A 23,409-nucleotide genomic window follows, 5' to 3' on the forward strand; every position below is an offset into this window, starting at 1 on the left:
TTTTGTTGCAGTTTTCTATTAAAACATCACATCTCAGTAAGTTCAGATATATGCCACATATTTTAATTCACCTTGGTTTTAGCCTACCAAACTATTCACACCAAACTTTCATTCTATTAGTATTTAAAAAATCCAAAATCTGCATCATTCTCAACTGATGTTTAGAAGCATGTGACAGCTATGCAGAGCATAAATTTGACTACATTAACAACTTTATCAAATGTGGATAGATTACTGAATAAGGACTGTTGCAAGGTAAAATGAAAGGCAAGGCAAAATAAAAACTTGAGCATTGAACAGAAAAAAGGTGCAATGGGATATTCCTGTTACTTAATCCAATAAGGCTCATTCACCCTGGAGATACTATTAAGTGATTCTTTGCAGTTTGTGCCTCAAAGAAAACAATCAATAGAATTGTTCATGCTTCAAATGTAATTTGTGAAACCAAAAGGCTGTTAGAATATCCTTTCTTTCTTATTATTGTTTGCTTGCAATTAATCAAGAGCAGACCATTCTATCCTTCTTCTTCAATAAACCCTTTACCTGCCTGATATTTTTATTTGGTTCCATGGGGAGATGAAGGTGTCTTGTTTGCTTGTTTGAGAGAGGTGGCTTAGATTTTCAGCAGATTTATACTTTAAGCAGTTTAGAACATAAAACATTCACCTGTTACTCTGAATAATAAAATCTTGTAGGAGTTCAGCTAAGGGCAAATATGTAAACACTAATTCAAAATCTTTTGCCTAGATAGATGACAAAATTATTTAACTGCACCAAGGTATTTAAATAAGAAAGACAGCCCTCTACACAGTATTTACTTGAATTATTCACTGTCATTCATCTTTAAATGCTGTATACATTAAGGATGTATCTGCAAATGAAGAGCTATTATACTGAAACAGGATACTTGATTCACAAAGGTATTACATTTGCAATTTGTAAATAAGGAAATACTTTTTAAAAGTTATGATATACATTTCTCAGTTGACAGCAAATTTTAAAAGTAATGTAAAAACATGCACCAAGCTTCACCACTCTTTTCCCCAAGCCCTGCCTTCCTCATCTTGCCATCTTTTGTTCAACACACTAATCAATTTGTGTTGCAATACTTCCATTTCTATTAAAAACCAAAACAAAACCAAGTCACTTTCAATTACTTCCTGGCTGTACTACAAACATTGTTTAGTTCTCATTGGGACAACTGACTCATAAACCTGATCTATGGTCTTTGCTCGGGCCTACACATAATAATTCAGTATCAAGGACTTGTTACTCACCTATCACATTCAATTGTCCCAAATATCCTTAAAACACTCCATAAATAAGATCTGAATATAATCAGCTCTCCACTGTCTCATGTATCAACTCTCCATTATCTATTGTAATGAGAGAATGAAGGTATCCTGAGTAGTGGAAAATTCCATAAGATAACAATGCTACAGATCACACAACTGATGGTGCAGCAAACGTGCTCAAATCCATGAAGTAAACTTCAGTCTATCAATGCTTTCAAACCCCAGTCCAGCTTCTTCCAAATGGTGGAACATGGCAGACTTAATCACACAGCTGCAAGGTTACTAGAACTTTTCAGACATAACAGCTCAGGTCCATCAGTGTGTCTACACTACACTGCTTTCCTGAAGCCCACTGGAAGGGAGACTCATCACAAACATCTCAGAGCATGGCCCGTGCTGAAGCAAAGCCAGTGAGACTCACATGCCCAACCTCGGTACAGCACATTTTCCCTAACATGCATCTCTTAAGTCCCAGGAACACGACAGGGGAATTATCAAACTGATCCTGCACCAATCTGGTTCTTTTTCAAGTCCTGATTCTGAGAGCAACCTAGACAAATGCTCTAGTGGTAACAGAGGCTTCAGGTTCATATAAAACTTTATGTAAAACTGTTTTTCAGAGCAGAAATACTAGAAAAAGAAAATAACTCAAGCTTTGCAGTCAGCATTCAGATTCCAGAAGAGTGCTAGGGTTCTGAAAGCATGGACTAGCTGTGTTTTTTAAGTAAACATTTTTAAAGAGTAATTTGAAAAAAAAAGTTACAATCTCTCCCTTAACCTCTGTTTTGACTGCATTACATGAAAAAACATGCCATGTTATTAACTGAAACTGCCACATCATCATTGATTTTTTAATGTAACAAAGAAGTCAGAAGTATTTTGACAAAAACACTTCAAAGCTACTCTGTTTTGAATAAAATAATTAACAACATTCAGAAAGGTGAATCACCTGTAAAAAACAGCAATATCCAGACTATCATTTGTGCCATTAGCTAGCATTCAGAAAGGTGGTATACTGTAACAATCACCTGTAAAACCAGCAATATCCAGACTATCATTTGTGCCATTAGCAAGATTACCATGCATTTCACTAAACAGAGAATAAACCAACAGAAATACCACCAAGAACTTTAATTTACAGTATGACAGAAAATGCACTAAAAAAGTATTCAGGAGCAAGAGCCTGATATGCATTAACTGCTAAATTACCCAGACAGATTATGCCATGATGTTAAGAATCAGCACCTGATAATTCAGCAAGATACATTTGGGTGATCTTAGATGATACAGCTAGTGTTTGTCACTTTAAAAGGCTGGGCTACAATGGCAGCTAAGGAAGCTGAGGCTTAACATGAGTCACTGCAGTACAAGCAGTGCAGGGAACACAGCTGGATGAAGGTCTGACTACACCAAGAAGTGATTTTGAATTAGTCTTGAGAACCATTTTTTCAAGACAACAAGCAGCTTGCTACAGCTTGATGTTCATGGTATTGATGCGATTTAAGGCAGGCTCCAGAGGGAGGCTGAGTAAATAGAACTAGAAACAGTCTTAAGGCTACTTTAGCATTGGAACAGAGAAGCTATGGAATCTTCCCTTATGGAAGCTTTCAAGACATGAGGGGACAGTGCTCCAAGCAATATGGTTTGTATCAAGTTCTGACCCTCCTTTCAGTAGGAAGAGGGTCAGAACTATATGATATGCTACTATCCCTTACAGCCTGAATCAGTTATGATCCCAGAAGTTAAAGGAAACCCGAAAAACAGGGTTCAGCAATTTCCAAACTGATGACTGAAAGGCAACACAGTAAAAAGCACATATGGTTGGGAATTGGCACACAGAACAAGTTGCAGACACACCTATGAATAGAACATTTTCAGCTCCTGGTTTTCCTAAGTCTACACTGGCAAAATCCCTCTCAACAGCTGATTTACTTGCTCCTCTGAAAGGCAGCATTTTTTTACTTCCTATAGAATTTCAAATGTCATTGACTTAGGAAAAAAAAAGATGACCTACAACACCACCTCTGAAAATCTGCCAACCTCTCTTTCTCTAAATGCTTACAGTATTTACTCTACTTGGCAACAGACATGAGGTCTAGGATGAACACCAGATCTCTTGCTCTAGTTGTACTGCTTAAAACCTTTATCCTGTAACAGTTTGATATCCCTCCCCTGAAAGGTACCTTTGCTTTTGCTTCAATGTAGGAGATAGTCTAAAAATTTGAGATGTCCACTGAGACAGCATACAAGCAAAGCTGAAGTGGACAGCTTATAAATATCCAGGTGATTTCTGTCAAACCCAGTCTATGCAGTCATTCTTCAGTAAATATATGCACGTGCCTGCTCGTATCTGTTTATGTAATTTGGTCCTCAATGTCATTACATGCAAATATATAACCATGATTTTAAAAGGTTCAAGGATATCTGGAGCTTAGTGTCCTTACTACAGACCTTGTAAGAAAAGGTGTTCTGAAATAAACAGCTAGAATTACTGCTCTCCTGCAGGCAGAGGACACCTCTACTATCCATCCTGTATAAAGGACTCAATTTTGTTCATTAAGTTGTATTAAAATCTTGAACATTCAAAAATCTGGCATGTGCCAGAAAATGCTTTCCCACACAGGAAAATTGATAGGTTTCCTTTTTTTTATCCCCACTATGGGGAAATTTCATTTAGTAAGGCATAAGTAAGGGAGTTTTGTACCACATTTGTGGAAAATGGTAATTTATAATCTGAGCAGGAAATAGGTTTATCAATAACTGGAATGTATCTTGCTACTGACAAAAACAGAAATGTATGAAGTAATAGTGATTTGACTTTTTAATGCTCCTATATGGAACTACAGGGAGTAATGCATGAAAATGCAGTCATAAAGTACAACCATTATTAAAATAGAAAAAAAACAAACTCATGTATTAAAAAAGCATATGAGTATTTATGGCAATAGCTCAAGACTTTACTTGAAAAACCACTTAGTTTGTCAGCTAAAGAACATTCCAAGGCAAGTGTACATTCTGAAAAAGCTTCATAACACACTTTATCGTTGAGATAAAACTTTTTTGCTGTTCCTCTCACCAGGAAGAGGAAAGACAGAAGCGTGTACAGCAGAGTCTGAGCTTTCCTCTTCCCTAAATCCCACTGCACACTTAAACGTGCTCAGTCACATTAACAAGAGCAAGCACTGAATGTCGTGGACTGTAAAACTCACATGCACACTGGGTCACCTGCAGGGCAGATTCTAAATTTATCAGTTAACCAAATGGAAGAACAGCTGTGACTCTGTATATGCAAAACCTCAGGAGAGCTCTTGGGATCTACTGAGTGTAGGGCCCTGTTAAAAACACACCCTCCACTGCAGACAAGCACTAAGACTTTTCTTTTTTCCAAGGTGAGCTGTGGCTCAGGCAAGCAGGACTTGTTTGATGCAGGAGAAAACAGAGCTGGAGATGATGCACTGCTTTGCAAATATGGAATGTGGCAGTGAAATGAGGAACTGCAAGGAAAATGGACAGAAGAGCATTCCTCCATAGGAACAGGCAGCTCTGGGGCAGCGGTTCCGTGGAGGCAGCGTCAGGCTGACCCTGGCAGAGCTGTGTCCTACAGATCACACCTCTTTCCATGGAACCAAACGGGCACTAACATAAACTCCCGCTGCAGAGAGAGGTTGAGTCAGCAAAATACTGAAAGGATGCAACAATGAGAAAAAAATATTCGTTTATTTCTGTTCAACACCCCTCCGTTCTACATGGTAAGCCCCTTGCTACTGGAGAGACCCTACATCCCTAATTCTTTAATGGATTTATAAAAAAACCCCTTAAAAGCAGTAAAGATATTTAGTACTTCACACAGTAACAAGCCATTAGTGACAAATGCCAACATACTTTTCTAGGCAATCTGAGTACACCTGTAACGTTTAAAGCATTCCATATGACTGTGAAACACAAATACTCTATCTTGAACATTACCACAAATTTGCCAGATTTTTTTTTTGCAACCTCCTAAGCATTCTGTATAAAGGAAGTCTAGGCCAAGAGGAAAATCAGAATGGAAGTAAAATTTGGTGCAATGGGACAGAAATAAGAGAACAGAGAAAGACAGAATAAAGCACAGGCAGTAAAATGTTGATTATTGAAGTGCAAAATTAAAACCAGACTTGGTTAGACTTGTTCCTCACCAGGAGACTTGCGCAGTCATCTATAAAAATTTAATCCCTCTGAACCCAGTTGGGGCCCACAGAATGGACACCGAACTAGTTACAGGGCTTATCTGGACAGGGAATTATTTAATACAAGTATAGAATGCACAGAAAGATTTGTATCTTGCAATCACTTTGTAGTAAGTACTTCTAGTAAGGACCAATATGAGATTTACACTCTGCTATAATTGTGGGATTTATCTGAGAAACTAATTCAGATACTTGAGCAACAGGAAAGCTCTCATGCTCCATGTTTAAAATCTTTTAGCAATCCCTTCAATGAAAAATCCCATGTATTTCCCAGCTGACTTTTATTAAGATGAGTAGCACAATGGGCAAACTTACAGGAAATAGATAAGAGGTTCTCATTCATTTGAAAGAAAGTTTCCTTGAAAGTTAATTACTTTTTTGAAGTACCTCACATGCCTAGAGCACACATTTCTGAAAATTAGTCTAATATATAAACAAAATAGAAATTAGACCAAAAGTTTGATGAAAGTTATTTGAGAGACTAATACCTCAACTAAGTCACAGCAGCTTGTTATGAAACAGGATTAAATACGTAAAACAGGAGAGAGGAAAGTAAATGCAACTGGAGATTTTGCCTTGTTATTACAAAAGCCTTTTCACCATGTTCTTTCCACAAGACACACACAAGCAGAATTCCTGCAGTAGTTATGAACATCTATTAAAAAATCTGAAAGAGTACAGTCTCAAATAAGTATTGCTTTTTAAAGAGACACATAAACATGCAGTACTAGATGAGTACTTATTTAATCAAACATATGTTAACTTATATTAGTCTATGTTTATAATTTTAGTTCCTCTTTTATTTCCTCTTCTTACTGAAGAGAAAAAGAAAGAAATCATACTGAATTTCCTTACATATTTAAAGTACAACAGTCCCATAAACCTTATCTTCAAGAATAATGATTTCTCATATTCTCTTATAACAACTTTTAAACTATATTTATTTAGCTTGAAAGTATTTTTGTTTGACTTTTTGATTCAGCATACTAGCCTTGCAAATGTTATATCACCATTGTTTAACCACTTTGTGGCTGGGGAGAAAAGTATGGGATGTTAGGTTTTCCTAGTATATAGGGTCACAATTTCATAACTTCAGCCCTTGCAAACAGACATCAGTTTTTACTAAGACATATCATAACATGTTAATTTTGAAATCAAAGTTTAGCAAACACAGCAGATGGGAGACCAGAAGACAACTCATGTTCTGGCATTCACCAGTCTTTCAAATGTTGTAAGTTTTGCGGCTGTGCAATTCTGTTCCTCTCATCTGTCAGTAAACAAGTATACAAGCCTTACAATTTATTTTGCACCTTATTTTAATGAAAGGCCATGTCTGTTTTAATAGCAAATAGCAAACATTTAACCTAAGGGAAAATCAGGTACCATACAGAAAACTTGCAAAAAATCATGACAAAAGAGCCCATGTGAACTACCCTATCTTATGTAAGATGCATCAAAGAAAGGTAGGTCATCAGTTTCATCCCTTACCAACATCTTCATCTTTTCCCCTGTAGTAAGCTGTGTCATTCATGAAAGTCACATTAGCTCCTGTCATTTAAGTTTTTAAATTGAAACACTGTAGTTTCAAATATAACACACTGCTCTGAGATGTTATTAGCACACTAAGAAAGAAAAGTAATCTCTCAGATTTAGAAGTGTCTTTTTTCCTTTAAGCAAGGCACATTTTCATGAGTCATTTAAATCACCTTAAGCCAGTCATGCCCCAGGTAGAAGCATTTTGCAGACCAAAACCTCTTTTACATATTTTGTCCTGCTTCAAATAAGTTTTGATGTTCCATCAACTCTATGGTAAAACAAAACAACATGCTGCTCATCCACCCGAAAAGGGAAAAGAAGAACCCAGTAGGGGCTATTAACAGAAGGCATGTTCACAGAGCTAGAGGAGAAAATGTTCCCTTCAGTGACATGACACTTAAGGCTTAAGAAAGGCTGAGCTAGTGGTGGGGCTCCACGCTCAGAAATAACATGAAATTGCACTGCCACTTCTGGTAAATTATTTTTTCCTCAACTTCAAGAGTTTCAACTCCAAAATCACTGAGAAGCAGTACTGATGGCTGCAGACTGTATTTATACATTTATTATTAACATAAATCTTAAGACATAACCTCAGAGAATATTACCAGAAAAATGTCTCAAGCAAGTAATACAAAGTTAGCAGCATAAGTTAAGACCTGTTTCTCTAAATTATTATGATCCTAAAAGCTTATGAATGTCAAAGAGTGAACATTCAAGATTGGAAAGCAAACACTCCACTTCTTTCCCCTTCATGAAAAAGAAGAGTTACTGTTCTTGAGCAGACTTTTCGACATGAGAGAGCCACCTGCTACAGCAATAGTATCTCCTATCTCCCAAGACCTACCCTATCTAGTACACCCACAAGAATTAAACTTCTGATGCCAGTTTAAGTAAGTGAAGCAAATTACAGGAGAACAAACACACTAAGTAGCCAAATCCCTTTTTCTCTTGCCAGGTTCCACAAGCTGGATACCCTGAAGACACAGTACCTGCTGAGCCTGTTCAACAAGTTTAAAAAAAACATTATACAAGCAAGCACAAAAAAACACCTGTTTTTCTAAAGTCTACATTTTTCAAAGGCTTCTATTTTGAGCAAACTTCAACAAGCACCTCAGAAAACCATTTCAAATGGTATCCAAAATATTTTGAAATCAATTTTATGTAGGAATGTATTCAGGAAAGGTAGGAAACAAATTGCTGAAAGTAAGGCATGCAAAAGTTCTATGAGATGAAAACTGAGAAGAACATGATCAGGAAAAGAGAAAAAACTCCACAGAAGAAGCACTAACCATAGTAGTATGACTGAAGTGTAGAGTGAAGTGTAGTAGTATCACTGAAGGTGATCATATGGTTTACTTTCTACATACACTGAGGAGCCTCAAACTTCCTATGCATTTGGTTATGTAACTCATTTTGTTCCCCTTATGAGGCTGACCTCCCACCACTGCTCCCTGTAAGCTGAGATCTGCAAAATCCACTGAAGAAGAGTCCAAGTTCTCCTTGCAGAGTTGGAAGCTGAGGGTTTCAGCTGCTCTGGATGCCTTTCCATCATCCCCTCCTTCCCCCTTTCAGAGCTGACATACAGAAAGGGACTTGGCATTCTGGATGATTAGGAGCCCTTTCTCTGCCAAGTAACAGAGCTGGATCTCTCTGACTTCTGCAATAATCTGATTCCTTCTCTGTGCTAGTCAAGCAAGCTGGCATCTGGGAAACCCTATCCTTTCTTATAGTAAGGAAATGTCAAGAATAATGTCTTGAAATTTAGACTCTACTTTTACAACATAAGGACTTCTACAAGAAATGAAGTTTAAGGAATTCTATTTATCCCTTTTCCTCTGTGCTGTCCTCCCAAGCACTCAACTCTTCCCCCTGCAAGACATTTGACACCTTTCTCAATTACACCAATGCACCACTTGCAGAGCAGTTCTGGAAACTGGTCAGATCCAGCAGCTCAGCCAGCACACCCATGGGGAAGGGCACTGCAGCGGCACGAAGCTGCCAGCAGCAAGGGAGGCGGAAACTGCAAACTGGCATTGCCAGGAGAGCTCTGTATCTCCACACGAGGGCTTAGGGAAATTAGAACTGACATACCTGACATCTGTCATAACTTTGTATCCTAGGGGCAGGGATGCCAGCTGAGATGAATGCAAAAGTTCAAACAGAGGTTTTGTTTCAAAACATACTGATCTCTGGGCTGCTGTCACTGAGCAGATCATACTGACATAATGGCCTCTCCTGTGCCAGAGACGTCTTCCTAACACAGGGGCTGGAACTTTTATGGACATTTCTCTCAGGACATAGTCCAGGATTACACTTAAACCAACTCAAAAGCTAGTTGGTGACAGAAGTAGGCATTCCATTCCTCCTGTATACTTTGCACTCCTTCTGCACCACCACTGACAGAATATCTGACGCTGATGAGGACCAGAGAGATTTAAGAAAATATAACCCAGAATGATTCTGGTTTTGCCAGGTTTTTTTCTGTTAGTTTACCACTTTGAGCTGACCAACCATAAGGTAACAGAGCATGACTGCAGGCACACAGGAAGCACCATAAGCAGGATCACCCCAGTCAGGCAGCTGCCATCCAATGAATCTCCATACCTGTAAGATCTATACCATTAACCCAGTGTTCCTGCCAGCTTAACCCACTCTCTAACTACACTGCTGTCAAAAGCAAGCCCATCTGACTGACCTGACTGCAGGAGCAAATGAAACAGGAGAAGAGCTTGCATAGAGAGAAGACCTTTTGGCAGATACATGCTCAGGACAACTATAAATGCATAGATGAGAATGCTATTTCACACCAAATTTGGGCTCATGGCACCAACAGTGGGCCATGCTGCGTATACACTCTTAGCCTCTCCCCCCACCAAAAAAACTCCTGGTGCTCAGGCACAACCATCCACACCAAAGAAACATGCACAAGTGAAAAATACACTTTTTTTTTTTTCCTCCCCAGCCTGATCACCTCCAATAACTTTGATGCTACTTCTTGCAGTAAAAATACACAAATATAGAAAATGATTAGCAGCAGGTCTTGATCACTTAATCTGAGGTATACATAATATTTTTTGAGAAAATATGAGACAAATTTTTAAAGCAATTTCAAAACTTTGCACATCAACAAAGGAAGTTATGTATGCATAACCATGAACACTGTGGTCCAGTCTAGAGGGCCTCCAAGTATTTGGAGGTATTTTAAGCTTTTTCCTCCATAGCCAATGCGAGTCAGAATCTGGGAAAGGGTGAACAAGTGGAATGGGGTGATACAAGGTTAAAAAGGTATTCAAAAATCTGATGAGTTACTTTATGTGGAGTACAGTAATTGGCAGGAGGCATAAAAAGTAAAAGAGGAAGAGATTTTGAAGCAAGCACTTGACTGAAGTGGAGGCAGTGAGTCTGAGTCTGCATTTGGTGGTGGGACTGAGCCTGGTTCTCTATTTCAACAAAGCTATACATTCTCTGCAGTTTGTGAGGATCCAGTAAAGTGCTGTTTTTGATTACAGATACAGGTATACATCAAGGTATTATTAACTTGTATGAGCAGCAAAGGAGGCAAAAAAAGACACCATACCAGAAACTTCTGCTGTATTGTGACGCAGTCAAGACTTTGAAACACAGTATAAGCATCTTTCTTTCTTCCCTCAGATAGCTATGGATGGTAAACTAACTTAAAGAATCATATTTCTGCTGTGACTACTATGTGTATTAACCAAGCACATATAAATAAGGCAAAACACCTATGAATGACAGATTCTTCTGGGTTTTGCTACCATCTCACAGCGTCAGGCCTGAACTGTAAGACTATGCACAAGCTACAAGCTTCTGCAGGTAAGAGTGCTAACACTTGAAAGAATCTCAAAAGTAGCAATTTTAGTAACTGTGTATTCAATGCAAGGTTAAAACTGTTACTGCTGTCACATGCCACTCCATAATAATGAACTCAGTAAAACTCAATTTAAAAAAAGAAGGTGCATACTCAATAAATCATTATTTTTATGCCTTTAACTAACACCTGTGCCCATTCTACCTTCATATTATATACCGCCGAGTGCTGTATGTTCTACAGAATAAAAGAATGGGTCTTCTCCAAATAAAATCCGTTTATACTCATTCCTGTCTTACACTGCCATTTACTCCCTCACTAAACTAAACTCATTGATTATGTTTCTCCTGATAGGCTTAATGGCAAGGCATGCTGAGGTACAGTTGTTACTTTGCAGTTTGAAATGACACCTGGTGTTGCATACACAAGACCCCTATTTCTTCAATTGCATAAAGAAAGAAGGAATTACAAAGACCCTCCCAAAAGCAGTCTCAAAGGACAGCAAATTATACCATATCACTGTCACACCAAAGAGCTGTGCCTACCACAGCACTGCCCGAGCCAGAAAGACAGCAAGATGGCATAACTAGGCATCTGAGCTCATCATCTTTTTGTTCTTAGAAAATGGAATTTTGCCAAATTGAATGCCTGGAGGAGATGGAATGCCATTATACAACTTTTATTCTGAGTTGAGAAAATGTTTTCCATTGCAAAATCATAATTTCAATTGCAAAAGTTGTTATTTTTAAAATGTCCAAAAGTACTACTTTAATGTAAGCGCTAAAATCTGAATAAAATTCAGGTGATTTGAAATTTGTACCTCATATCTGAGAAGTCTAGAAGATGCAATGAGTACCCATGAACATCACAAAACATTGAAGTAATATTTCTGGAATATGGGGGGATGCAGAAAAAAAAAATATACCCTCAGGACAACTACAACTACCAACTCTTAGCTATACCTCTGTGTATAATGACTGAAGAAACAAGCATCTGTACAATCATCTTTATGGGTCAGAATATGTAGTTAAAACCTGCAGCATCTGGATCTCATTTAGCTCCTTAAGCTGGAGCATAGTCTTCTAGGAATTGCCATGGAGAAGAGCGAGGAGGAGGATTCAAAAGAGGAGTCCAGTTTACAGTGGCTCCAGGTGACCCCCAGACAAGATTCACTGTGTGGCTGGAAGTCTCCTAACACAGGCATGGCACTTCAGATAACTGAGGAAGACAAGCCGAACAACCTACCCATGTCTTCAGTTCCACTCAGTGTGCTTCAAAAAAACCTTAATTTCTCAGCTAACTCAAAGGAAACAGTGCTCGGTTTTCCACATACTTTTCTAACCCCTATTTTCAACAAATATAAGACGTCATATTTTAGAAGACAAGATTCTGTCTTTTAAATTGTAGCTGCTCGTTGGGACCAGACCATGTCATTGGTGTCTCAGACACGCTGCATCACACGGGCTAATAGGATAATTGATGATACTAAGTTTCAACTTCTGTAGCAATGGCAACGTAAAATAAGACTTCCCCACTGCTTATTCCCAGTCTTACCCTTTTCTGCCTCAAAGCAAGCAGGACCTGTGTGTGGGGATCCACTGACAAACCAGAATCAGAAACTGATCCACTTAAAAAAAACCCTAACAAAACAACAACAGCAAAAAACCCAAGACCAAAAATATATGCATAATTTTTCCTAGACAGATTATTACCTTGAGTTTACACCCTAGCCTTCCAAATCTTGAACCTGTATAATTGCTATTTGTATTACTGTAAAACCATAAACTGAAGAACAGAGCTCATCTTACAACTGTTAGACAAATTTGACAGCTTTCTTCTCTCTTCGTAAAAATGCATTACATTAAGTAAAGATCACAGTACAATACTTCAAAAGAGAAGCTATCCTGTCAGAAGGCAATTCACAACACTTATTTCCAGAAAAATATGTCATACAGGAACATAGTTTGAAAGTAAAAGTACATCTGAGCTGTATGAATTAAAAAGAAAACCAAACAGGTGAACCTGAGTGTTCCTTGTCCATCAAGAGTTTGTTATTTGATCATATGCTAGCAACACAAACCATTAGCAAGGGCTACTTCTTCATTTAAGGACAAAACCTTTTCATTTCTGATATAAACAGGAGGAAGAAGTGGGTCCTGCCAGAAGCATACATTTTGAATTTTGATTTCCTGTTAAAAATTTTAAAATTAATGTAGGCAAATCACTGGATCCAGAAAACAATGCAACTCTTTATACATTGCATTATTTCTCATGACATTACTGAGTAATCATAATAAGATTTATTAAATTTCATACTCTGATTCAGTGTTATTTTCTTTTAAGCTACATTACACAACCACATGCATGGAAGCATAAAATGTCAATGCTGCTCAGACATGTCAGTGAGTATCTACACATGGAAAAACATTAATCTATGGAACAGAAGAGTATCATACGGCTAAATTTTCAATAATCTCCAAAACTTAAATTCTTTTGACTTTTAATAGGATTTAAGTTCACAAGCAACTTATACTGCAATCTTACCAATAACCTTTCAGATATGATACATCTCCAAAATACCTTTTAGGTTAGAATCTGCCAAAGTCTCTCCTGTGGAAGGTATTTAGTATTATTCTTCCATCTGTTACCCAACAGATAAAAGCAAAAAGACTTCAAAGAAGTGCGGTAGACTTACATTACTAATGTAAGTTCATGTGGTTTTATAAGAATCTTTTAACCCAAAACAAAGTCAAATAAAAGAAAACTAAGACACATTGAGCAGTAAATATGCAATAAAGAGCTACTGTTACTACTTTATTTTACTTCCTCTCCTCATAGTTTATGTAACAACAAATTTACGCTGCCAAAAAAAAAAATTAGGAAGTTCTTTTTCTGAAACCCGCAATGAAACTGCAGGTATTGTACCGTACAAATTAAAATGGTACCAAAAAAAAAAAAAAAAAAAAAAGACAAAACAGAGACATAAGTATTAGAAGTATTCTAAACCCAGCTTTGGCCAGTTGTGTGTGCATGCATACTACTGACAAAGTAACAAAAGATTAGTGAGAAAGTAAGAACTTAACACTGGGATTATAAAAAGGCACAGAGATGAGGAAAATGTAGATAAAAGCTGTTTTCAAAGCAGATCTTGCAGCAATGTGTGCACTATGCTATACTACAAACTATTAGCTAAGTCTCTTTAGCTCATTAGATTTGCCATTTACAGGTAAAAAAGCAATACACAGCTCCAAGGAAATGAAATCCTCATCTTGTCACAGGTGAGGGTTACCAGGAAACTCTTCTTACCCACAGAAAAGGTGTAACTGTCTCAAGTTAGACATCAGGACCCATCATCCCATGGTGGAACATGGCGACTTCAACTGAGCACTACAAAGTACTGAGGCACTTTAAGTAACCAGTTGCTTGGAATCAGACATTCTGAACATATTTATATCTCAGTTCAGGATATATATGTATGCTGACATACAAAACATATGTAAATGAGGGGGTAAGCAACCTGTTCTTACAGCAAAGTCTTTGAAATTGAACAGCTTTAAGCTGAAGGAGAGTAGGGTTAGATGAGGTATTAGAAAGAAATTCTTTTAGTCAGAGGGTGGTGAGGCACTGCAACAGGCTGCCCAGAGAAGCTGTGATCACCCCATCCCTGGAAGTGTTCAAGGCCACGTTGGATGGGGCTCTAACCTGTTCTAATGTGAGGTGCCTCCCCCACAGCAGGAGGGCTGGTACTGGATGACCTTTAATGCCCCTTCCAGCCCAAGTCATTCTATGATTCTATGCAAAGACTGCTGAGACTACTGACCCAGTGTCAGTCCATGGGAGGTGCCACTGCTCACCAGCCTTAAGCTGGACTTAGCACCACGGATCACAACTCTTTGAGCCGAATCATCCAACCAATTTTCCACTCAATTCATACTCTACTTCTGCAGTCAAGCTATGTTATATTTCCTTTGTCTTTATAGAAGATCAGTATTATAGAGCCCACACCTTACTGGTGTAAACTTTTATGAGCTAACATGACAAAACAGCCTGAAACTTCACTATCTCAGACTATCATTCTCACAGGTCCCAAACAAATACAATTCTTTAATTCATTTTGTCACACAATACTCGCATATCAACAGTGATTGCATTGTTTGGGCAAAAATTCCTACCATCCCATCTCACTAGCTCAAAGCAAATTGTGTGAAGCCTTATTTGAATGTAATAACAGATAAAAATAAACCAATGGAGCCATTGGGTAAAAATAAACCAATGGAGCCAGAAGCTGGGTTTAAAGCAAATGGCACAGTTATAAGAAAATATAACAAAATAGCTGTATTGGATATGTAAGAAAAATATTTTATTACAATGCACTGTCTGTTACCCCTTCTTCGAATAGTAAGCCATCTTAAAGTAAAGAAAATAGTCTGCTTTAGAGGGTCACTTTGGAGGATAATATAGTTATAACCCTTCATATAAATATGATCTTGAGTAAAATACTATGAGAAATTTTGGCTCAGTCTGCACTATTTAGACCAGTTTAGACTAAAAGAGTGGATTTGAGGCACTTTCCTCAATGACCCCAGTTTGCTGCATGCTGGTTCAGTTCACTGAGAGCTTTCCAGTCATAGAACCTGGATGTCTCCTAAGGAAGCCAAACTACTCTGATCTCTACCTGTCACAAAATGCACTTCAGCCCCTGTGGGCACAGAACAGTCTGAACCAACTACTGATACAAACAACTTCAAATTACATTCATGATACAAAACATCTGGTCCTCATCAGAAGATGAGGTTAAAATCTACTCTGAAGTAGCCATGGAACCACACAGATGTATGGACATCAGCACTGCTTTCAGTAATTCATCCCTTAAATACCCAATTTAATTGTTAGTCTAAACACTGTCATAAGTGCTTCTGGCAACTGTAGTGCTACTACAGACACAAATCTGAGAAAACGTGAGACACTTTGGATGCAAGAGTTGGCAGATTTCTTCAAATAGTTATAAAAGCAGGAAGAGAGTAAAATGGGTTTGCCTGGACTCTACAAAAAAGGAAGGGAGGGTGGGGAATATGCCACAAATTCCAATGACCAAACTCATGTTAGTTCATATTTAGTCAAAGGGACAAAAGACATCTAAAATACATAAGGGTGAACTTTCAGACTGATAGAGTAATGCACAAGACAAAGCTGTAAAGAAAAACAACTAAAACTGATCAGAAAGAAATTTAGGCTGGGAATGGTGACATCTCCAGTAATCAAATGAGCGAGAATCTGGACTGACTCTGCAAACAAATACTTTGGAGTAAAATCTACCAAGTTCTAATAAGGAACTTGATGTGATTACTTGCAAAAGCTGACATTTTATTCTACACAGTTCAGAAGGTCATGATGTTTCTAACTCCATGAGACAAGCAAGCCATGCTGGGAGGGCTTGCACGCACACAATACAATCAATTCTGTACTTGATTTTGGCGAGACAAACCATGCTAAACAATAAAAAATAGGAGGCTGACAATGAAACTAAAGATTTCCTTTTCTGCTCATTCAATCCATTACCCAAGAGCTCCTGCAGCCACAGAAGTATTACATATGGTCTCAAATAAACACAAAGACAGTTTCCTAGAAAAATACTGGAGCCTGCCCAAATTGAATTAATTGCAATAGGCACATTTCTCGGTCTGTCAAATTATTCTGGAAGTTCTCTCTTCTTCCTGACATTAACTTCTACAGGAATGTGTCCAGAGTTTAAGGTTCAGCTCGAAACTGGAGAAGTTATTATCTCCTCACATCATTTTTCTCATTATGTCAGCATTCCACCTCTCTGAACTTGCCCTGTGAATTTACTGCTTTTTTAGCTTACTGCAAGAGTAAGGTAAAAAGAAATACATCAGGTAAAGCACTGGTAACTATATTGCTGTGCTTTGCTTCTCAACTACCTTTCTGAGGAACCATTTGAACTGTAAGGTTAAGACAACCAATACTTTCTTCTCTTCAGGTTCTCCATGAAAGTAAATGTACTGCCATGTTCTACCCTCTCCCTGCCCACTCATTTCAAAGATTAAAAAAGGCTACAGTTCATAAGACTGTGCCTTTTTGTTAAAGTAATTAGAATATTCTCAGTGTTTTCACAGGCCTCTTAAGCCTTAAGGACCTTAATCCTTCTCTTCCACTGAAGAGTGAAATTACAGTTTTCCCTAAAAAGGGTCAGTTTGTTGTATATACTTTGATTGCATATAGTAGCAAACACAATGGGTCATCAGTCCTGTCAAAAAAAACCCCTTAACTGTACTGAAAACAATACTCACATGCACACACACACCCACACCCACCCCAGTCTTGAACTAAGACAAGGCTAAAAACACACATGTATTTTCTTATCACTGTTTCTGAGGAAAGTTACTCTACAATGTCTTGGAAAAAGCAGCTGTCAGAAATCAACACTGATACACCTTGTTCTGTCTCTGCAAGCACTAACATGGCCTAAACTCCAACATGCATTTTTACTGTGGTCTACTTGAGGATTGACAGACAGCTAATGTACCACAACACTAAAGGACCAATAATCTTTAATAGCTCCAAAAATAAGCTACCAAGGATTATTTCCTGCATAGCCATAGGAAACAAGGACCTTAGAAAGTAATCTAGGACAATCACATAATATCAAATGAAAGGAATGTGGAAAAGACTTCTACAGAGATAAGGTGGAGTAAGAGGAGGTCAGGAGAGTCTAAAGAGGCAGCATGGAGTCCTGTGTAACTGGAGGCACAGCACAGTGAGAGGAGAGAGGCTGGTGAAATTCTCCACTGCCAAACTGATAAACAAGTAGGTTAATTGGGGCAAAACCATTTTTAAAATATTGAAGAGAAACACCTATCATATTTCAAACAAAAGGGATTTCAGAAATTAAGACATGCAAGGGTAAAGGCCTGGGTAAGAATATAATGGACTCTTCATATCTACATGTTTTCCCTCATCTCCAATTAGACAAAAATATTGTATTACAAATTATGCTTTAAGAAAAAATATTTTAATATTTAATTTTAAATCCTAGAAAGAGTATGACTTTACAATAGAGACTAATAAAAAATTTAAATCCCTATAAAAATAGTCAGTAACATGAAGCAACACTGCATGACAGAGTACCCATTAAGGTCTTTCCAACAATAGCCACCCAACAGAGTAGAGTTTGAAAGAACTTGCTACCTACCCTCTTTGAAACAAATCCACATTGAAGAATTTGTGGAGCTCCACGGAGAATTCTACCATAGCCTGAACTTCACTCATGTTTATGAGGATGAAGAAGTCAAAACTTGTCAGCACCTTAGTTACTAATAAAAAAAGAGAAAACAAACTATTTAGAACACAAGCTGAAGATAATGCTCATTTGGTCCTAAAAAGGACAATGCTTACACACAGTTTTGCACAGCTTCCTTAAATATGCAGGCCCTGAGGTAAACAAGAATACAGGATGTACCAAATCCAGCTCACAGTAACTTCTACCTTTCTTGTGAAGGAATCAAGTGTTATCAGAGAAGCACCACAACACATCGTCAGCATAATACAATCCTGGCACTTACTGGTACCTACATACTGCAGCTCTGCTCGGGTTCTTGGCTGGAGAGGGAAGAATACTCTCTGACAAGGAGAAAGAGAGCATGGGCTGCTTCCAGCCCTTGTTGGTGCAGAATGTCCGTGCAGGCAGCAGAGCTCAACTCTGGCATGAGGACAGCAACAGCTGAATTAAGTGTAGCCAAACAGCAAAGAGAAAGTGTCTGACCAGGTCATGTAAAGCTTTAGACTGAAAGATTCCAGGGGAAGGCAGAAGTTAAGGAAGGCAACATGTCTATTTTTAGTCAATTTTTTTTTTTTTTTTTGGTAGTAAAGTGATAATTTTCTCTGTCATCCTCACAGCCACAGACTAGCAACTTCCTGCAACTTTACAACTGCCTGCTGATACCTACATTAAAATCCTACAGATTTTACTAACTCTGCTGGTTTTCCTTCAACACTAGATTGATGAAACACACTACACCTTCTGCAAACATTTGTCTTCAAACTTCCCAGTTTCTGCAAGTACTGTCTGGTTTGAGGACTAAGCAAACAAAATAAAATTGAGCAGGCTGTACTTCATGCACATTAGTCAGATTTTCTGGCTCTGATGTAGAAGCAGTAGACATTGTTTGGAGCTTGAATGGATTATGGTGGTTTTGTTTCTAAAATTTTGAACATGCATTTGGGTGTGTGTGAAGTAGCAGGCACTACTGAGACTGAAACAGAGTAGGTGGCAAAAAAAGTCATGACTGCAGCAGGTATTAGTCAGCTGAAAGCAAAGTTACCTTTAGGGGCACAACCTCTAGCCTACCAACTAAATTGTCTTAGCATATGACTCAAGATAAGACTTCCCTTTCTGTACTCACCCTAGAGGAGCTGAAAGACTTCAAGCATTGTAACACAGGTGTAGATTTTAAACCCTAAACAAGACATTAATTCTGACCTTGGTTTAACAGCCAATACAGGGACTCTGAATGCATTTTACAAAAACAAGGGAACAGTACATTACTGATGTAACAGGGGATGGGGGAAGAGGAATTTTGCTGCATTAGGACAACATGAAGAACTTGGATCAAGGGCCCTTACCACAAGATCCAAATTACAGCATCTAGATGATGCTATTAACCCAGCTTGTCTAAAAAAACTTGTCATCATTTGAATTTCAATCAAAGGACTTCAAGAGACTAACTGAATGGTGCCACAAGTTTTGCTACAGTTTTGTAGTGTTAGGATTGGCAGTGACAGCCTACAGGGATTTGCAGCAATTCCCTCTTCCACTGCTTTGTCTATAGTACTGTATAGGGAGGTCCTCTGTAGTCTTTAAAGCTAGATACAAAACATTCTGCACTGTAATTCTCTGGGGCTGCAATACTGCATTATCAGATGGGCATCACCTACCAAAATGCAAGTGTATATTCTGCAAATGAAACCTGACCTGCTGCAGAGCAGAGATCCAGAGATCCTAGACCCACTGTGACCCTTGGCTGCTGGGCAACAAACCTTGTGCACTATGGATGAAACTGTCCAGTACCTCAGAAGGAAGCCACTTTAAAAGTGTGCTTTTTAAAGCACTCAAGGAAAAGCAAAAGGATCTTTTATCTTTTTAAGGATGCCATGGGGCAGTCTCACCCAACTTGCATTTTGATGAAACTACATTCTCATGAGAGGAAAACATGACAAGGCTCTGGTGTCCCGGCACAAGGAGCAGTGCTGACTCCCTGAACAGTTTGCCTCCATTAAGTGAAGGGAAGACTGCTCCTGTGGTTGCTGTTGGGCCATGATCAGGGTCCCTCAAGTCCCCAGCAGGAAAACTCAGAACAACCCAGAACCAGTCCAATTAGGTAAGCTCAAAGGTCCATTTTATGAATGATTTAATTCAACAAAAAAACCTCCAAAACTTAAGAGAGCCACATCTTGCTTGACTGCCAAAAGGTCTGTCCAGTGAACTTGTGGTATTCCTCCTGTGTATAATATGGTTCTAGCGGGGGCCACTCCCTCCCTTCTTTCTCTATTGAGCTTACTTAGCACTCCCAGCCAGTTCACTAAAAATTGCCTGGCAGGCAATTTTTCCCTGCAGACCAAGCACAGGGTCCAGTAACCGCAGGCCTGCATGACACAAGACCATGCATTTTAATCCAGTAACACAGCTCTTGCTCAACTACAAACAGCATTTGGAAAAAACAGTGTCTATGCCTTGCTCCAGTACCAACTGCAAAACCAGTAAGAAATACTGTGGCACAGTTCACAGAACAGCACATCCAGCAAGCAATGCTGTGTACCACAGGCACCCAGCTGAACACCGAGAATAGCTTCTGCTTTGTTGAGCATCAGCTTGTTCTACGTGCACCTTAAAACTGAACGAAGGGGAACATTCACTGCCCTGGGCTGACATAAACCACATCACTACTTTTCTGCCAAAGTCTTTCATACCAGTGCAAAGGAAAACAGTACAGAACAGTTACAGTCCTGTGAACTATGTAATAGAAAGCGTTATGCAGTGAATAAATATTTTAAAGGAGAAACTCAACTTGGACAATGTCTTAAGCTTGTATACTAAGTATACAAAAGCCAACAAAAAAACTGAACTCATGTAGAGGTATGTGTCGTATAGATTCCTGTCAAATTTACAGCTGCACTCCACAAACTTCATCTACAACAAAAGTCCACAACTCAATTTAATATTTAATGAGTTTACTGTTGTATTTTAAAGCACATCATTAGCATTTGGAAACCAAGATATTAAACTGCATTAAGAAACAAAAGAATCCTTCAGTAGGAGCTCTCTACATGAGAAATGGAGTTTAATGCAGCACAGAAACCCATACCAGAAGGTCTGATAATAAATGACAATAACTTAATACACAAATTAGAATGGGGGGTTCTAAACTTCTGGCAGCTACTTAACTTTTATAATCCAAACAGTATTTCTATAATCAAAAGTATTCAAAGCACTTGATCCTACACTGAGGGCCAAACCTTTCCTTTCCTTCGTACTTCTGAGGGTTTTCTTACTTTCCTAAGTTGGAAAATCTCCTATATATCCTGGCTGGTCCATGCTGTCCCTACATCACATCACCACTTTCTTTAGTTACCCAAACTAATCTTTCCTGAGGCCACAATACAAAGCAGATCACAGAATAACATATTTTTAATGTTTGTCTAAAGGAAAAAAAAGATGTTTCTTTTGTTTCTTGTTTCTGCTTTTTTTTCTAAATCGATCATTTTAGTGCTAGTTTACAGCAGCTGCATCAGAGCACCTGAGAGTGAACCAAAAATACAGAAACCTCCTAAACCAGGTTTGTTTTCAGAAAAATGATTTTGTAACACTGCCATTAATCTAGCTACTTGCACTGGGAACTGCAAAACAACACTGAGAAACAAAATTGCAAAAAGCTGTTCAAAGACTGTCTTACCTGCACTGGTAAATACTCCATTTTAGTATGGCAATCAACCAGTCTTCCAGTTCTCTGCTGTCAAAAACATGCTGCTCGAACTGAAAAACAAACAAACAAACATTTTACTAAGAGCAACATCTCTAGAATGTTTCAGTACTTATGTACTTCGTTCTGCTTTCCTGCATTCTAATAACAATCTTTATCATCAACAACAATCTGATCTCCAACAACCACACAAGAACTGCCTACCAGCATTCTCCAATCTGACCTTGGGTCCTGCACTGCAGTTTTCAGCTCTCCTAAAGTGTAGCAGTCTGATATGTGCTTTTACAAAATAAGTAAAAAATACAACTTCTCATTATGCCAATATTCTGGCAAAGCTGACATTGCTATGTCCAGCCAAACTATCCCTGTCTTTACCAAGGAATTCTAAGCTCCAGAGGACTCCGGTACACCCCCAGCCACCCCACAGCCTCCCCAGTCTTCAGAGAGACTCTCAGCTCCCCAGGAGCAACACAGCCCCAAAGAGGTAGGAGGATATTCTGGCCTGAGTCATCAAACACAGCTCAAGCCCCCACACAGCCTTTCATAGCCACCAGGGAGGAGACAACTTGTAAGAACAGGTCTGATGAGATTCTCCTGGTAAATCGTATGTCCCTTCTCCACAGGAGTCAAAATTCAGAGGACAAGGAGACCACAAACCCAGTTTCTTAGAGCAAACATTGCAGGTAGGTCAACAACACCTAATATTCTGAAACTCTCCCTGGAGCTCCTAATACACCACTGCATTAAAACTGTTTATTAAGAAGCAGTTCATCTCTCCTGCACTCTGAAACCATTAGAGTACTTAAAAAATACAATAAAAATTGCAAAATCTCTTTTTTATCTGATGACATTTAGATTTCAAAGACACAGAAAAGAGAACACTTAGTTCTACCCTCTTAAAGAAACTTTGCATCTTTCTGTATGTACATTTCAGAGAAATACAAAGACAAAATCTATCACAGCTTGTGCAGGCAAGCTGTGAAACTAAACTGGTTTTGCATTAGCTTCAGAGGGAAGAAAACAGAGAAAGGAGAACATAAAAAAACATTTTCTGGATTTTTTAAAACAGATTTCACTTGTGCACGTCATGTTGTTATTGAATCTTTGATACCACAAATTTTCAGTAATAACCCAGTAAAATCCTGAAGCCATAATGCCACATAATATGGCATCAACATTTATTACATTTGTTTAACAATGCATTACAACCTGTGTCATACCAGTTCTCTTTTAAAGAGGACTGAGTTCTTTTAACTGAAAGAGAGAGAGAAAAAAATTGCAAAATTCTGAGGAACTGAATTTTTCTAGCCTTACATTTTGTATTTTATATTCAGTGGAAATCAAAAGTAAAACTAAAGAACCTACAAATGAAAATAGAACAAAGCATTCATTTTGCTCTAGTCTGTTTCTAGCTGTTCATAACATTCAAGTAGCATTTTTCTTCAAAGTTGCTGTAGGAGCCTTGTACAGCACCATCCCTGAGCTTTTTTACCAGCCCTCTTCTCCTGTATGCTCAGAGATCCAGCACC

The 23,409-nt window shown here is 38.4% G+C and overlaps 1 protein-coding gene across 2 annotated transcripts in view; it reads right to left on the bottom strand.

Annotated features, from left to right (window-relative positions):
• Positions 1-21,936, bottom strand: part of FAM135A (family with sequence similarity 135 member A) — a 64,187-nt gene extending 42,251 nt beyond the window's left edge. For both annotated transcript variants that reach the window (XM_041410602.1, XM_041410603.1), the window contains exons 1-2: positions 21,854-21,936; positions 18,097-18,217 (exon numbers count right to left, since the gene is read on the bottom strand). In XM_041410602.1, coding sequence (XP_041266536.1) covers positions 18,097-18,173 — 77 coding nt within the window. In that variant the 5' untranslated portion in view covers positions 18,174-18,217; positions 21,854-21,936. The remainder of the gene's footprint in view (positions 1-18,096; positions 18,218-21,853) is intronic.
• Positions 21,937-23,409: the final 1,473 nt, after the last annotated feature.

This window comes from Onychostruthus taczanowskii, unplaced genomic scaffold, assembly GCF_017590055.1.
Source record: "Onychostruthus taczanowskii isolate IOZ18803 unplaced genomic scaffold, ASM1759005v1 scaffold33, whole genome shotgun sequence".
Classification (NCBI taxonomy): Eukaryota; Metazoa; Chordata; class Aves; order Passeriformes; family Passeridae; genus Onychostruthus; species Onychostruthus taczanowskii.